Genomic DNA, 14,614 nt, shown 5'->3' with positions numbered 1-14,614 from the left:
CTCCATTATCAGACAAGGAGGACAGCGGAGTGCTGGGAAGGACAGTCGGCATTGGGGGGAGGAAGACAGATGGGTGGACGACATAAACAGTGAGGTCCGTGGACACACACTGACCGCTGCAGCAGGAATTGCAGTATCCTAGTTTACATCCCCCAAACCCTTATCTTGTCAACTTCTGTGTGTTGTGAGACCTGTTGAGGAAAGGAGGAGATCAAGTGATGCCTGACTAGCTATAATTTTCCTCCTCCCTCTCCCACACCGGGGATATGAAATGATGATAGCCCCATCCAAGACTTCGAAGTCGTATGCACCGCTTCCACTCATATTTTTTTTTTTTTCAGTTAATTCAGTTTGACTTAGCAACTGTCATGAGATCATGAGATGAAAACAACCATGTCTGCTAGTTTGTAGAATTATCTTTTTGTTTTCTTTCACAAAAAAAAGCAACAGACAAAAAAAAGGAGCAAATTAAATGTTGATGGAGAAGTCCCTAAGTGTGGCTGCTTATAGTAGCATTTGTTTTGTTTTATGGATAACATCGGGGGTGGGGGTGCACCCCTGGGTGAGTTATAGATGGCAAAGTGGATGTCTTAAAGGGATAGTTTACCAAAAAATGACAATTTTGCCATTATTTACTCACCATCATGTCATTCCAAACCTGTTTGAGTTTCTTTCTTATGTTGAACATAAAAGAGGATCTTTTGAAGAGTGCTGGTAATCAGAAAGTTGATGGTCTCCATTGACTTCTGTAGTATTTCTTTCCCTACTGTGGAAGTCTGGGGACTGACAACTGCTTGGTTCTTCAGAATTCTTCAAAATATCTTCTTTTGTGTTCAACACAAGAAAAACACTTTTATACGGGTTTGGAACGAAATGAGGGTGAGTAAATAATGATACAATTTTGTGGTGAACTATTCCTTTAAACGGAGAAGGAACACTTTACACTGGCGTTCCATTTGCTTTTATTCATTTTGGTATCATTAAATAATTTATTTTTACAGCATTTATTATGGTTAATGTCAGTTTATGAATTTACTTTTGATAATTGTTTAAAATATATTAATGTTAGTTTATACAACTTGAAATGAATGAGAAATTATGTAGAAATGAACATTTAGCCAAGATAAAAGCTGCAAAAATATTAACATTACTGTAAAGTGTTATTGAAAATTCTGTAATATTTGATGTTGTTTGACACCCATATGACTTTTATCTTTCATGAAACAAAAAGGAGAAATTTTTTCTGCCTAAGCTGCTCTTTTCCATATAATTAAAGTGGCCGGTGCACAATTTCAACAATTACTTTAGTATTTTTCTAATACAAAGTTGTTGTATTGTTTCAGAATGCTACTACTTTTAGTCATAGGGACTCATTTTGAGGTTCTGTTCTGTCCTTTCTGATTGTCAGCCACTGTCCATTTAAAAAAAAAAAAAAAATTATGAAAAAGTGCGGATTGAACTGGATTGGTGGAAGAATAAAAGTCAGTCATATAGGTGTAACATGAGGGTTGAAAAATGAGAGAATTTTGGGGGAGTATCTTTTTAAATGATTCTTGAAAGATAGTTCAACTAAAAATAAATATTTCAAAACCATATTCATTTCTTTTGTGAAACATAAGAGATATTTTGAGAAAGTGTTTGTCTATACAGTGGAAGTCGCTGGGGACCAAAATAGTTTGGCTACCAACACTTTTCAGATTAAAATATTTTATGTTCCACAGGTTTGGAATGACATGAGGATGAGTAAATGATGACAAAAGTTTCATTTTTGGTTGAACTATCCTTAAAAGATTGACTTATATATTAAATAAGTGCAAAGCATACATTCTTAGTAATTTGTGGCCTAAGTCGGAGTGGTGATGCATCTGTCCACATTCATAACAAACAAGCTCAAAAAGACGAGTTTGACCCTGACGAGAATGATTTTAATCCACAGTGTCAAGCAGAAAACTGTCCAGGAAAGCAACATTAAATACTTAATACGGGTACTTCCTCTCAACTTACAGAAAGTAGCCTACAAGGAAAGAAAACCTCAAATCAGTTCACTGTAATACAAGATCACTCTTATAAATTACTCTATTATGATTGAAATAAACAAAAAAACAAGTGACCATAACACTTGAAAATATTATCAGGCAGGTCACTATGTATTAAAGAAAAATATTACAAACTAAAGTCATCAGTAAGCCATTGTGATTTTACTTGTGATCTGAGGGAGGTTGTTTTATCTGCTGTGTTAGTTACAAACTGGAAACACTTTCAATGTGTTTGTTGGGAATGCTTGTGTGTATCAAGCATCAGCACACTAATCTGAACTCCTTCATTGCTCAGTTATCATAATTACTACACATTTTTCATGTCCTGAATATAAAGACTCCTAGGTTCCCATTCAGTTGGTCAGGTTGAGACTTTCTCCGCAGCAAGTGTTGTGTGATTTGTGGCTGGGCTAGTCTGTTGTCCGGAGTGCGATGATCCTGTGTATGTTGGTGTTTTGAAGAAGTAGAGCTAAAAAAGAGATGGAAATGTATGAAATACTAAAGCTGAGTGTCTGTTGTAATGGATGGTGTCATTTTACCAGAACAAAATAAGCATCCTTTGTACAGGATACACTATCGTTCAAATGTTTGGGGTTAGTAATATTGTGAAATACTACAATTTAAAATACCTGTTTTCTAGTATTAAATATTTTAAAATGTAATTTATTCCTGTGATGGCAAAGCTGAATTTTCAGCATTATTACTCCAGTCTTCATTGTCCTACATTATCCTTCAGAAATCATTCTATGATTTCTTAGAGACATTTCTTATTATTATACATGTTGAAAACAGTTGTGCTTAATACTTGTGGAAACTGTAATGCCTTTTTATACAAAGTAAAAAAAACGATTTCAAATAGAAATCTTTTGTAACATTGCAGATGTCTTTACTGTTACATTAGATCTACTGAATGTATTCTTGCGGATTAAACATAGTAAAAGTGCGTTTATTTATATATACACACACACTGACCCCAAACTTTTCAACGGTAGTAACACCATAAATCACTTTAAGCACTATCTGTTGTTGTCAACTACCACATAATTTAATATGGACTCATCCTCTGGTTTGTAAAAATGAAGCATCTTAAAGTTTATTTGCTGTGATATCAAACTGGTTCCAATTAAATGTGTTCAGTAATATCCAATCTCTCAACATGCCATAGCCAGCTATAAAAGTAACCAAATACAAGGAATACTTGTGCCTTGTATTCACAGAAAGATTACAGGAATTATGGTAACACATAACAAACAGTTGCTCCTAAAAATAGTTTCAACTTAAAGGCTAATTTAAAGGCCCGGTTTCACAAACGCGAGTTAGTTTAAGCCAGGACTAGGCCTTAGTTAAATTAAGATATTTAAGCAACTTTTACAAAAATGCCTTAGAAGAAAACATTACAGGTGTGCATTTTGACAGACATATTTTAAGATATGTCAGAGCAAGATATTTTCAGTTGAGGCAGCTCAAACATGCATTTTAGTCTGGGACTAGCTTAAGCCTCGTCTGTGAAACCGGTGGAAAGAGTTTTATCAAAGATGAGTCAATTATTTTCTGTGGTTATTAACAGCATAGCTGATAGTGTTTAAGGTGTATTTGATCTGGAATATTCCTTTGAAGAGCTTCTCTCACCTTAAAGCCAACAGCCAGAAGGGCATGAAGTGACACTATTACTGCCATAGTAGCGAATGCTGTTAGTCTTGTGTCATCGCGCACAGCCGGCCAGAATGTCATTACCAACACTGAGCCCGAGATCACCAAGGCAATGATAATCAATAGCCACTCGAGCCAGTTGATGGGAATGGTCCATAATATCTGAAAACAGAGATGGAGTTATCTTATCAGGTCTAACGTCAACAAGTCTGACCGTGTCTTCAACATTCTCTCAAACTTACCGAGGCAGGGATATAAATGAACAGAGAATAACCATAGACACACACAGTCTCTAAAAACGTGTAACCGCTGATGTGTCTCTCAACACTTTGACGCCACGTTAGGAAGCCCCAAACTCCTAGAGGCACCAGCCATGCATAGAGGAACACAGTGACGGCTGCAATCGAGACTAAAATGGAACAAAATCTTCATTTAGTATATTCATAAGGGACTGACATAAACAGTGCTGTCTGCTACGTGTTATTTAAAAAAAAAACAAATCTTGAATCTATGAGTTGTGGGTTTAAAATCAGTGGTTGCCCTTTAGATTCACTGAACCTCAAATCTGATTGGTTGTTCATATAATAATATTTATATGAAGCATTTATATGACTAAAACAAATACATAACCAAAAAGTTGTTTTCTGTTATATTTGTAAAGTATATTATTAGGTCAAGTGACTCTTAAAGAACTAAAAGAATCGCTCTCCACGAATTTCCATGCCTACTGCCGCCTCACCTTTGTTGAATTGAGGTCTGTAGTGAAACCCCGGGTCTCCCATTTCATTCAGAAATGTGAAGAGGTCTCCACTGATGGCCACTGAGAACACTAGAGTCACACAGATCCAGAAAGGACCTGACAAGAGGAATGATAACAAAAAATAAGATGTCTGACAGTTTTGTGATAATCCAGATTCATTCAAATATATAGACATTGTTTGGCTGTGTTGAGAGGTGCTTTGCAAGATTAAAAAATAATATCTACATTACCATAGAGATCGGGGTTATTTCGAATGTGGTGTTTGACGAAATTCCGTCCTGGCAAAGGCATGACCGAGCCCTTTATCCTATCCAGCACCTACAATAATAAAGATAACAGTAAATACAATTACTAGGGCACTAGAGTTGTTGATGCTTTAATTTGAATAAGGTAGTTCCAAGTAGGTAAATGACCGAGCAACCAGGGTCTCCCTTTAAAATATTTGGAATTACTTTAAATTTCCCAAGATAAATTGAGAGAGAGATAAACATTAAAAGTTTTCTATTACTCTCAGTATTATGTAAATTTTGTCAAAAATACTGGTTAACCTGGTTTTTTTTCTTCTTCTTGATATTTGGTGACTTTTTTTCTCATTTAAACTTTTCATCAAAAGTTTCTACTATGTAGGTCAATCTGCACAAAAAAAAAAAAGCTATATTTGTTATTTTGTTATGTCAGTTTCTCGGCTACTCCCTAACGGTATTTACATTTGTGACCCTGGACCACAAAACAAGTTGTTTTTTTTGTTTTTTTTATTGAGATTATTAAATAAGCTTTATATTAAAATAAGGCTACCATTGATGTATGGTTTGTTAGGTTCGGACAATATTTGGCCGAGATACAACTATTTGAAAATCTGGAATCTGAGGGTGCAAAATAATCAAAATATTGAGAAAATCGCCTTTAAAGTTGTCCAAATCAAGTTCTTAGCAATGCATATTACTAATCAAAAATTAAGTTTTGATATATTTACAGTAGGAACTTTACAAAATATCTTTATGGAACATGATCTTTACTTAATATCCTAATGATTTTTGGCATAAAAGAAAAATCGATAATTTTGACTCATATAGTGTATTGTTGGCTATTGCTACAAATTTACCCGTGCTACTTATGACTGGTTTTGTGGTCCAGGGTCACATTTATGTATTTGGCAGATGCTTTTATCTTAAGAAATTTACACTGAGTTGACAGCATACATTTTTGTCAGTTCATGCATGTGAATTAGGCCGATACCGAATCCAATTAGGGTATTTTTGATCCACAGATAGTGATTGCACCAAGATTCGTAAACATAATATGGGGGTTATAAAGAATACCATTAGTAAGAAAGCAAATGTACCTGCATTGTATCTACATTGAAGAATGACTGATAGTACTCAAACGTCCAAAAACCACCAGTTTGTTTTTCACCTCCAAGCAACTGTGGGAAAATTCAAAGAAAATGGCTTATACCAGTGACCCCCAAAAAACTAAGATGCATGTGAAATAATCAGCTTTTTGTAGCCTCATCTGCCTGTTTGGTTTCGCAGCTCACCTCTGAACTCTCTTCCTGATTGTCTTCCTCGTCTGACAGGTCAACTCTGACATCTCCAGAGGAGGCTGCTGCGCCGGGGCTGGAGACGCTGAGGGTCGAGGCTCCAGGATTTGAAGACAGGAGATCTGTGGCTTCCTCAAACTCTGCAAACGTGCAGAATGAAGATTAAAGCAGAAAGACAGAGAGACAAAACAAGAAAGAACACATAAGACACATAAACCTTACCCTGAAACTTTAAATCATCTGGACTAGCCATGACTGGAGATCACAGGATACTCAAGAGAGTTCTCATAAGGATACTATCTGCGCGGAAAAAAGACAACAAACATAATCAAACGACAGCTGTCGCCACCAAAATCAAATTTGGACTGATTTGCTCACCTGGCTGTTACAATATGGCAATCCTGCGCCAATCCTGACTCCTTCTGACAGCTTCAGCAGTCAAGCTTGTTTCGAGCTAGCAGGTACAAAAACAATTGTTTCGTCAGGCCGGATGGTATTTAATAGTATCTTTTGACTAACCGAGATTTAAAAAACCATTAGCCTAATCGATTGTAGCTAGAATAGGTTTGATGCCGTCTCGATACACAGGGATTTATCGTTATCGTCCCCATATTCCACGTCACCTGCAGGGTTCCGAAGCGTCAACACACAATCACGTGACCGGAACAAAGCCGGAGGTAAAACGAGAACGTTTTTACCTGCTTTACCTCTGTCTTCTACTATATTAATGGCTTGAAGTTAAGAATAAGCAAGGCAGGTTGTGTTATATCTAAGACAAAAGTGTGTTTCTCTCTCTCTCTCTTTAAATAAACGACACTCTGCATCGTTCTTATTTTTAACTTAGTTACGCTACTTTGATAAAAACAGTTCCCTGACTGTTATCTAATAGTTTCATATATTCGACAGTCGTATTTATTAATACATACGCATATGATATTGTAAAAAGTGTTGTGAAAAAAAGTTCAGAGCGCATAAGAATATTTGCTTGCACATTCACAGATCCAAATATTTGATACAAATAATTATAGACCTCTTTTTTATGTGAAATAAAAACTTTTAAAACATCTGTTTCCTGTATCCTTTATTGTTTTAGTGACACGGCTCATAAGAATGCATGGTGGAACCGAAAAGGCAGTACTTTGTTTCCCCACCGGACCAATAACATTACACGTGCCGCGCTCCTCGCCATTTTGGCTCAACAGTTTCACCAGCATCCATTGTTACGTTGAGCCAATGTTGGAAAATGTTGGGCGGAAGCTCTTCCTGTGCTACATCCACCGTGAACTGTGAACTCTCACACTTCGTGAGTTCATTTGCTAACATGGCCGCCTCGTGGCTGCTGAAGAGATGGTGCTCCACAGCAGCTATAGAGACAACCAAGGGCACAAGGTGGCAAAGACTAATAAATAGTCGCGCAGGTAAGACTAAGCCACGGTTATTCTTTTTCCTTAAACCATAAGTATGAAAACACTGTTCGTATTACGATTAGGAGGTTAGTCACGTATACATTTAGTTATTATCTGAATTGAGGGCAGGGCGTGTTAATTTTTTATCAACGGAAATACAGCTGTATTAGTTTGCTGTCTAGTTTTTTTTAAATCTGTTGTAGTGTCATTAAAAATGTAATTTCGTATTGCTTTAGTTGTTTTTTTTCTTACTGCATCATCTTTAATGCAATATGTGTTAATTGTATTAGCTGAACATGAATCAAGATCTGCTATTTCTTCACTGTTTTCAGGTGTATGGTGCCGGAGTCTTTTAAGCGATTATAAGGAGGCTTGTCGTGAGACGGTGCTGGGGGCCCGGGAGCGACCCCTTAAAGCCTCGGTCTATTTGGGTCTTCTGGGAGGAATGTACGCCTGCTATTACACCAACCCTGATGACGACTCCTTTGAGACCAGCCTTCTAGAAACCTCCAACCATCTGGCTCTGCTGTCACCATGGATACGCAGTGGCACCTCAGATGGACACGTCCAGACCCTTGTGAAACTGCGAAACGAGGGCAGGCTGCGCTATGCCAGTCTGGGCATCGCATCTTTGACTTATTACACAGACTACGACCCCGAGTCCAGCCTGTATGAGGCGCGCTGCTCGGCGATCTCTGTGCCCTGGTCAGAACTGCCCAAACGCATGCTGGATGTGGGCTTTGTGGGACGCTGGTGGGTGCTTGATCATAAAATGAAGGATTTTGATATAAATGAGGAGGAGTTCAAACATCTCCCCCCTGCTTTGGTGGCAACAGTCCCACTGTCACCCCAGATAACAGAAAGAAACGAAAAGCTGCATCAGGAATCATGGAAAGCTGTGGTGATGGAAGATGAGAGCAGTGAATTAGATGCTATACAAAAAGACATGGACACACCCGTTAAAGAAATAGAGAGCGATGCATTATACAAAGCACAGGCTTCTTAATCAACATGTTAACTTTAAGGCTATAGCTCACATAAAGATGACCCTAAAGAAACATGCTTGCAAGAGTCAGCTGTTGATAAGAAATGAAAAGTAAAAGATATGTACAGGAATCATTATTATATTGTGTTTATGGAAATAAGCAACATAATGTAGTCTTATTTTTACTGCAAAAACAATTGTGCAAAGAAGTGTAATTGGTTGACTGCAAATATTAAAACGACTGCAGTGTATGCTGACCTTGTTTTGTGTGACACAAAAGCAGTACATTATCACTACATAAACTATTACAAAATAGAACTTTTTATACTTATTAAATTTAACAATATTACAATTTTTATAGAATAATTCTCCATCTTAGAGAAAGAAAAGCAAGTTGTTGTTTTGTTGGTAAATTACAATAATGGCGCAACGCATCACACAAATACGTTATAATAATATGAATAAAATATCAATTTAAATTAAAAATGTAATTGCTTCAAATAAACGTTGTTTTTCTGAACTTTCTACTCCTCAAAGTATCCTGAGAAAGAAAAAAAAAATTCACAGTCCTGAAAAATTCTGAATTGTAATAAAATGTCAGATTATTCCTGGTTTAACAGTATTTTATACAGCATTTCTGATGAAATAAATGCCCTGGTGAGCACGGTTTCTTGGTAACTAACCAATGATATTTTTGCTGCTTTTCAAAAAGAGTTAATTTTAAAAAGAGTTGAGTTAATTATGTCCATTAATCCCATTACCTTTGACCTTCCATTCCACTGGCTGACTTTGATTCATTTTCAGGGGAAATCCTCTTTTACATTAATCTCTTTACTCTTCCACTCTCTGGCTTGTCTTCCTCCATTAGTCTTTCGCTCGCTCCCCCATGCCGTCCTTTCTAAGATGGTTGGTATTGATTCGCTGGCTCCTAGAGCTGCATTCTGCTGGGCTTTTTTTTTCTGATTGGTATCTCAGCTCCCAGAGAGGATAGTTCATTCTGATCGTGCGGTTCCTCTGCAATAAAGCATGCGAACGCCGTGCTGACCCCTTCGTGTCCAGCTAGACCAGATCATATTCTCAGTAAAAGGCCAAATAATGAAAGTAAAGGATGGTACGCACTTAATGATGAAAAGCACTTAAGATGCACTAATGAAAGTGTAGGAACCCATTCGAAGACGTTTGTAACGGTGGCAGACTGCAGGGGCTTATCTGTGTGTAACTTAACCCTGCTACAGTCAATGTTGAAATAATAATGTCATTAGGGTGCATTTACAAACTGCCTAACAGAAATATTGCATGTCACTCGAGACGTGTATTAATGAGAGAAGACCTATGGCTTGCTTCAGGCGAAGGCTGAACCATCTGAAATCCTAATGATCCCCTTTTAACTTCTCTGCTGTTATAAACGACTCTTACTGTTGTATTTTTAAATGGTCACTTAGCATTATCACACCGCTGTTATCCAATCACTAAAGATTTTCAGCCGGTTGGAGGATGTAGCTTTAGCCTCGGGCAGCGGTATCTGATGTGCCTCGAACCTCATAATGTACTGAAGCACTCTGTCTGTCCATCAGGGTGTCCGCAGGGACTTGCTAAAATGGAGGAGCTTTTCTAACAGTGTACCGCTCTCTGCAAGACACTCCCAGCTCAGACACACCACCGCTGCGTCCCAGTGCTTTTAAAGTGCTGTCCCTGGCCTGTCGTATTGCCTTCAAGCCCACTGATCTGAGATAACTAGGCAGTGGGAGGCAATGGAGTGGAAGCCCACCATGTTTTTCAGGTAGTGTCGCTGCTGTCTTGTTTGCTTTTTACTTGGCTAAATGATGAGGGAGATGGGAAACTGGTACTCATTCATTTTGGAATTTGTTTCGCCTGTGTATTTCATAGATCCTTGGGTCTCCATTGTCACAAACAACCCTTTTCCCATAACCCCATGAAACTGAAATACAGTCTTTCAGGCAAAAATGAAACGTCTAATCAGCATTTACTCACTCTCATGCTGTTCTAAACCTGTATGACTTGCTTTGTTTTTAAGAAACACAAAAGGAGATATTCTGAAGAATGTTTTTGGTCATACAATGTCTAAAACAGCTCTAGACCCTGTCGGAATTATATAAGTTACATAAGATTTTAATTATTTTATTTTATTTTATTTTTTTTAGTTAGTTATTGCTGCTTGTTCAAAGTTACTTTGTTAAAATGAGCTGAAGCAATAAACTTAACTGAATCATTTATTGTTTGGACTACATCAATCATTTTTGTTGACATAATTAACTGGGCAGTAGATCTGTAGATCCCAGAATGCTTTGCATGAAAAGATTTTGAACCGAAGTGTAATTTTATGTTTTTAGTAAAGAGGAAGACTTGTTCGTTTTTAATGCTCGGTTTTGATGGAGATTTAGAAGAGTTTCTACTGCTTTTGTGTTTGTGCTGAAGGCTATCGATGGTTACACAATGAGCAATAACTATATGCAAAGCAGTATGTACTAGCAAGTACTATATGCCAGTAATGAGATTATTACTTCCTCATCTAATAGCTAACATGCTTTTATTATCTAACACAGCAACTTCAGTGTATTAATTTGGTACAACAAAACACTATTTGTATTAATTAACTTGTGTACAAATCTAAATTAATAGTGCGGAAAAATCTTTCTTAATGTATTTAAGTTCATTCATTGAACTGTTTTTGAGACATTTTTCAGAATACCTTCTTTTATACAATGTTTGAAACTGCATGATGGCAGAATTGTAATTTTTAGGTGAACTGCCCCTTGTACTGCTACAGTCTCCCTCCTCGTTCATCCTCCATCCTCCACCCTCCACAGCCTGTCCTGTATTGACTATTGACTGTCACTCTATCCATCCTCAGCTGCCAATGTCAGACGGATTCGGTGGCTGAGGCCGATCGGTGGTCAGTCTGGAAAGGGGGGAGCTTGGGGTCAGCGGGGACATGTTGGGAGAGGGGTGGGGGTCATGCGTAGGGGTGAGGGTGTCTAGCCACGGCACTGACCCCAATGACCACAACTCCTCCACCCCCTCCCATTATGTCTGATCAATATGTCACTATGAAGGGAGAGAATATGGAGAGTGTGAGGGGGAGGAAAAAAGGCATGTTGACTGGACCAGACACTGGATCCGTTAATGCAGCCTCTGAAAATAGTGTGTATGTGGGGAAAATACTTTACTTTCTCGAGACCACACGTACATCACTCAGACGTCTATGTGATGGCAAAGCGGCATGCATGCGCCATCCTTAGATTTTTGAATCAAGTGAGATTTGAAAACTTCATGATTATTGGTTGAAAAGTTTTTGTAACGCTATAGCTGAAATCTCATTTGTGATTGCAGGTATTTGTACATTTAATGCGGTTTGCATAGACATTGAAACAAACAGTATAAACGTATTGAAAGCAGCTAAATTCTAAGCACTTAACCCACAAATATTAACTTTTTTTTTTAAATAAGATATTGTGTGCTTTTATCTGCCTGTTACATTTTTAGGGCAAGGCCCTTAAAATGAGATTAAAATGTAACTACAAAATAATTATAATATCTGTGAATGTTATGTGAATGCCATGAAGTTCAAAAAGCAAAAAAGAGTTTTCATCTAATAAATGTGAAGGCTGTTCTTTTCTTTTTTTAAAGGTCAGTTGCTTGGCTTATTGAAAAAAAAAGTTTAAAAATGGGCTTTTTTAATAAACCAAGGAACTATATATTTAAATTTAATATTTAAACATAAACATTCTAAAGGTTAAAAAAAGCAAAAAAATAAGTTATCAAAATATCAAAGCTAATAGGCATTTTTAAGACCAGTTACTGAAGAAATGAGTCTAAACCTAAAATATGGATAATAAACCAAAAAAAAATCAAAACACTGAGACTGTCCGACACCAAGATACATCAACTATATTTAGGGTAGTGGCTCACAGAACACGAAGGGTTAAGTGTCTGGCGCTCAGTGAGGAAAGCATGAATGTGTGTGCATGTGTTTAAATGTGGAGGAGAGAGAGTGAGTGATGAAAGAGAAAAAGAGGGGAAGGGGCTAAGTATAAAAATATAAATGTCTGTCTGGAGTGTGAAAATGTTTGAAGATGGGAGGGAATACAGACATAACAGGCACCCGAAAGAGGGTGAGAGGAAAAAAAAGAGTGCGCAAGAGAGTAGGGTGGGGATGAAGGGGGAGGGAAGGAAATGAAGAGTGAGAGAGAGAGAGAGAGAGGGGAGGAGAAGGAAGCAGAGCGCATTCACAATTTTCATTCAAACTGACACAGCCTGTGTGTCCCGGTTTGCACTCCCCACTCCCTCTCTCTACACACACACACACACACACACACACACAGAGCCAGAAACACCAGACCGTCTGCAGTTAAGTTAACAACGGCTAGAGGACGGCTTCAAGAAGAGTGAGAGACCGGGACGAGAAAACCCGAGGAGACCGGCAGAAGGGGTGAGAATAGAAAGAGGAGGTATGGAATTCACAAAGAGATGTCAGGGTGGAAGGTGAGTAGGGAGAGGACGAAGAGTTTTAAAATAGAAGAGAGAAAAAGGGAGGTGGAGGAATGCAGGGGTGGAACGGCCGAGCTCGACGTATGGAGGGGGCAGAGATCGACTGGAGCCAGACTGGGTGTGCATCTGAGAGAGTCACTGTGGTAAGTGTGTTTTTCTTCTCGAACCCCTGCCACCTCCCTAAATGAAGAGCCTGTGATCCACTGTGACTGTGTGAGCGCATACGAGAGGACTTTTCCATTAGGATGCATTGTCATGCTATTAGAATGTGATACAAATTTGATATGACAAATGTGACAAGTGTTGCTTATGCGGTCAGACATCACTGCAGGACAATTTAATGTGATGTTATCTACCAAGGCATGCATGAGTGTTGTGTTTGCATGTGTTTGTATGCTAGTTAAGGCTTTGGGACATGTTCGGGGCTTGTATTTTTACATTTTTGCTTTTTTGAGAAACATAAATATCTTTTTTTAATTCATTTTCAACTGCTAACTTTGACTAATTGTTGGTTGTAAACACTACTATGGAGAGTGTGTCACTATGTGTTGGACATAATGGTCTCCTAATGGTGTGTGTTTGTGCGTATGTTTGTGTATGCATGCGAGGTGATATCAATCCCTATGGAAGTGAATGGCAATTGGATTAAACTATTGATTTAGTCTGGAGCAGGTAGACATGCACCCAGTCGGCCAGACGAGGGGGAAGGGCCATCCACATTACTGCAGACATCTTCATCAATAATCCTCTCGCACCCAAAACTAAACCAAAAACAGTGACCGGCACAATAATGGCATGTCAGTGCATGGACATGCTAGAAAAGACCAGCTTTTGCACATACAGACTAGCATGTGAACTTCACAATGTGCTACTTCTGCTAACTTTGTACTTCAAAAGAAATGTGAGGTCAGTGTCTTTGTGTGTTACGACTTTTTTTGTATGCCTTGATGTCAGTTTTTATTTTAAAAGGACTTTTATATTGTTGGAAAAGACTGGATTCTCGTAAAAATGCTTTAATAAGTTTGTCAGCTATGCTAGAGTTTCCCAATTACGTGTTTCACACCCCAAAATCCAGTTTGAAAAGTTTCCCAGCGAACTTGCTGGGTCCTCAAAACTGGCTGTGACGCCTATGAACTCATTCACCAGAGGGTCATGAGTTCAAGTCCCAAGTGGGGGATGGGGGGGTGCTGTCATGGTAGCCTTATTTTTTCTTGCAGACCCTTCCCCACTTCTTTTCCGCATCTCACGCGGCCGTCATTTCGACGGCTGGATAAACGCATACATGAGGCCTGTTACTTTTGCCTGCTTATATAAAAGTTTGACCTTCACCTCATAGGCCAATAGCTGGTCTCGCTTTGTACAGATGTGGGCCTTGAGAAAAGTTTTGATGCCAAATAGTTGTTACATAAAGCATAACTCACTCCAATAGTCCTTTCAAACTTGCTTTCACGTTTGAAATTGCGTACACGCCACACCGTCTGTTTGCACGTGAGTACGTGAGCGCGTTCCAAACACATCGAGTAGACAAACGGACGAGGCGCGTTTCAGACAGCCCCTCTTTCATAGGAAATGAGACCCTTTGACCTTTGCCATTCAGTCTGTCTGGAAATGCCGAGCCTGGAATCGATCAACACCCCCTTGCCCAGACATGCACTCACCACCTCCACTCTTCTGCCCGCTCCCTTGATTCCTCCTTCCCCCTTCCATTTTTCCCTTTCTCTCCAATCG

The 14,614-nt window shown here is 38.6% G+C and overlaps 2 protein-coding genes across 2 annotated transcripts; one reads left to right on the top strand and one right to left on the bottom strand.

The window, feature by feature from the left end:
* Positions 1-323: 323 nt before the first annotated feature.
* yipf2 (Yip1 domain family, member 2) lies at positions 324-6,627 on the bottom strand. Its single transcript, XM_058769877.1, has 10 exons — positions 6,610-6,627; positions 6,365-6,440; positions 6,209-6,286; positions 5,984-6,126; positions 5,789-5,869; positions 4,677-4,764; positions 4,426-4,542; positions 3,929-4,095; positions 3,666-3,848; positions 324-2,505 (listed from the first exon to the last, which is right to left on the bottom strand). The coding sequence occupies exons 3-10, from the start codon at positions 6,237-6,239 to the stop codon at positions 2,398-2,400; spliced, it is 918 nt and encodes a 305-aa protein (XP_058625860.1). The 5' UTR covers positions 6,240-6,286; positions 6,365-6,440; positions 6,610-6,627; the 3' UTR covers positions 324-2,397.
* On the top strand, positions 6,366-8,628 carry timm29 (translocase of inner mitochondrial membrane 29). The gene is made up of 3 exons (XM_058769878.1): positions 6,366-6,663; positions 7,080-7,404; positions 7,725-8,628. Exons 2-3 carry the CDS (start codon positions 7,230-7,232, stop codon positions 8,396-8,398), a joined length of 849 nt encoding a protein of 282 aa, XP_058625861.1. The 5' UTR covers positions 6,366-6,663; positions 7,080-7,229; the 3' UTR covers positions 8,399-8,628.
* Positions 8,629-14,614: the final 5,986 nt, after the last annotated feature.

The sequence above is a fragment of the Onychostoma macrolepis genome, chromosome 03 (genome assembly GCF_012432095.1).
Source record: "Onychostoma macrolepis isolate SWU-2019 chromosome 03, ASM1243209v1, whole genome shotgun sequence".
Lineage (NCBI taxonomy): Eukaryota > Metazoa > Chordata > Actinopteri > Cypriniformes > Cyprinidae > Onychostoma > Onychostoma macrolepis.
The sequence above is the reverse complement of the archived record's forward strand: the minus strand, read 5'-3'. Positions and strand labels throughout refer to the sequence as shown.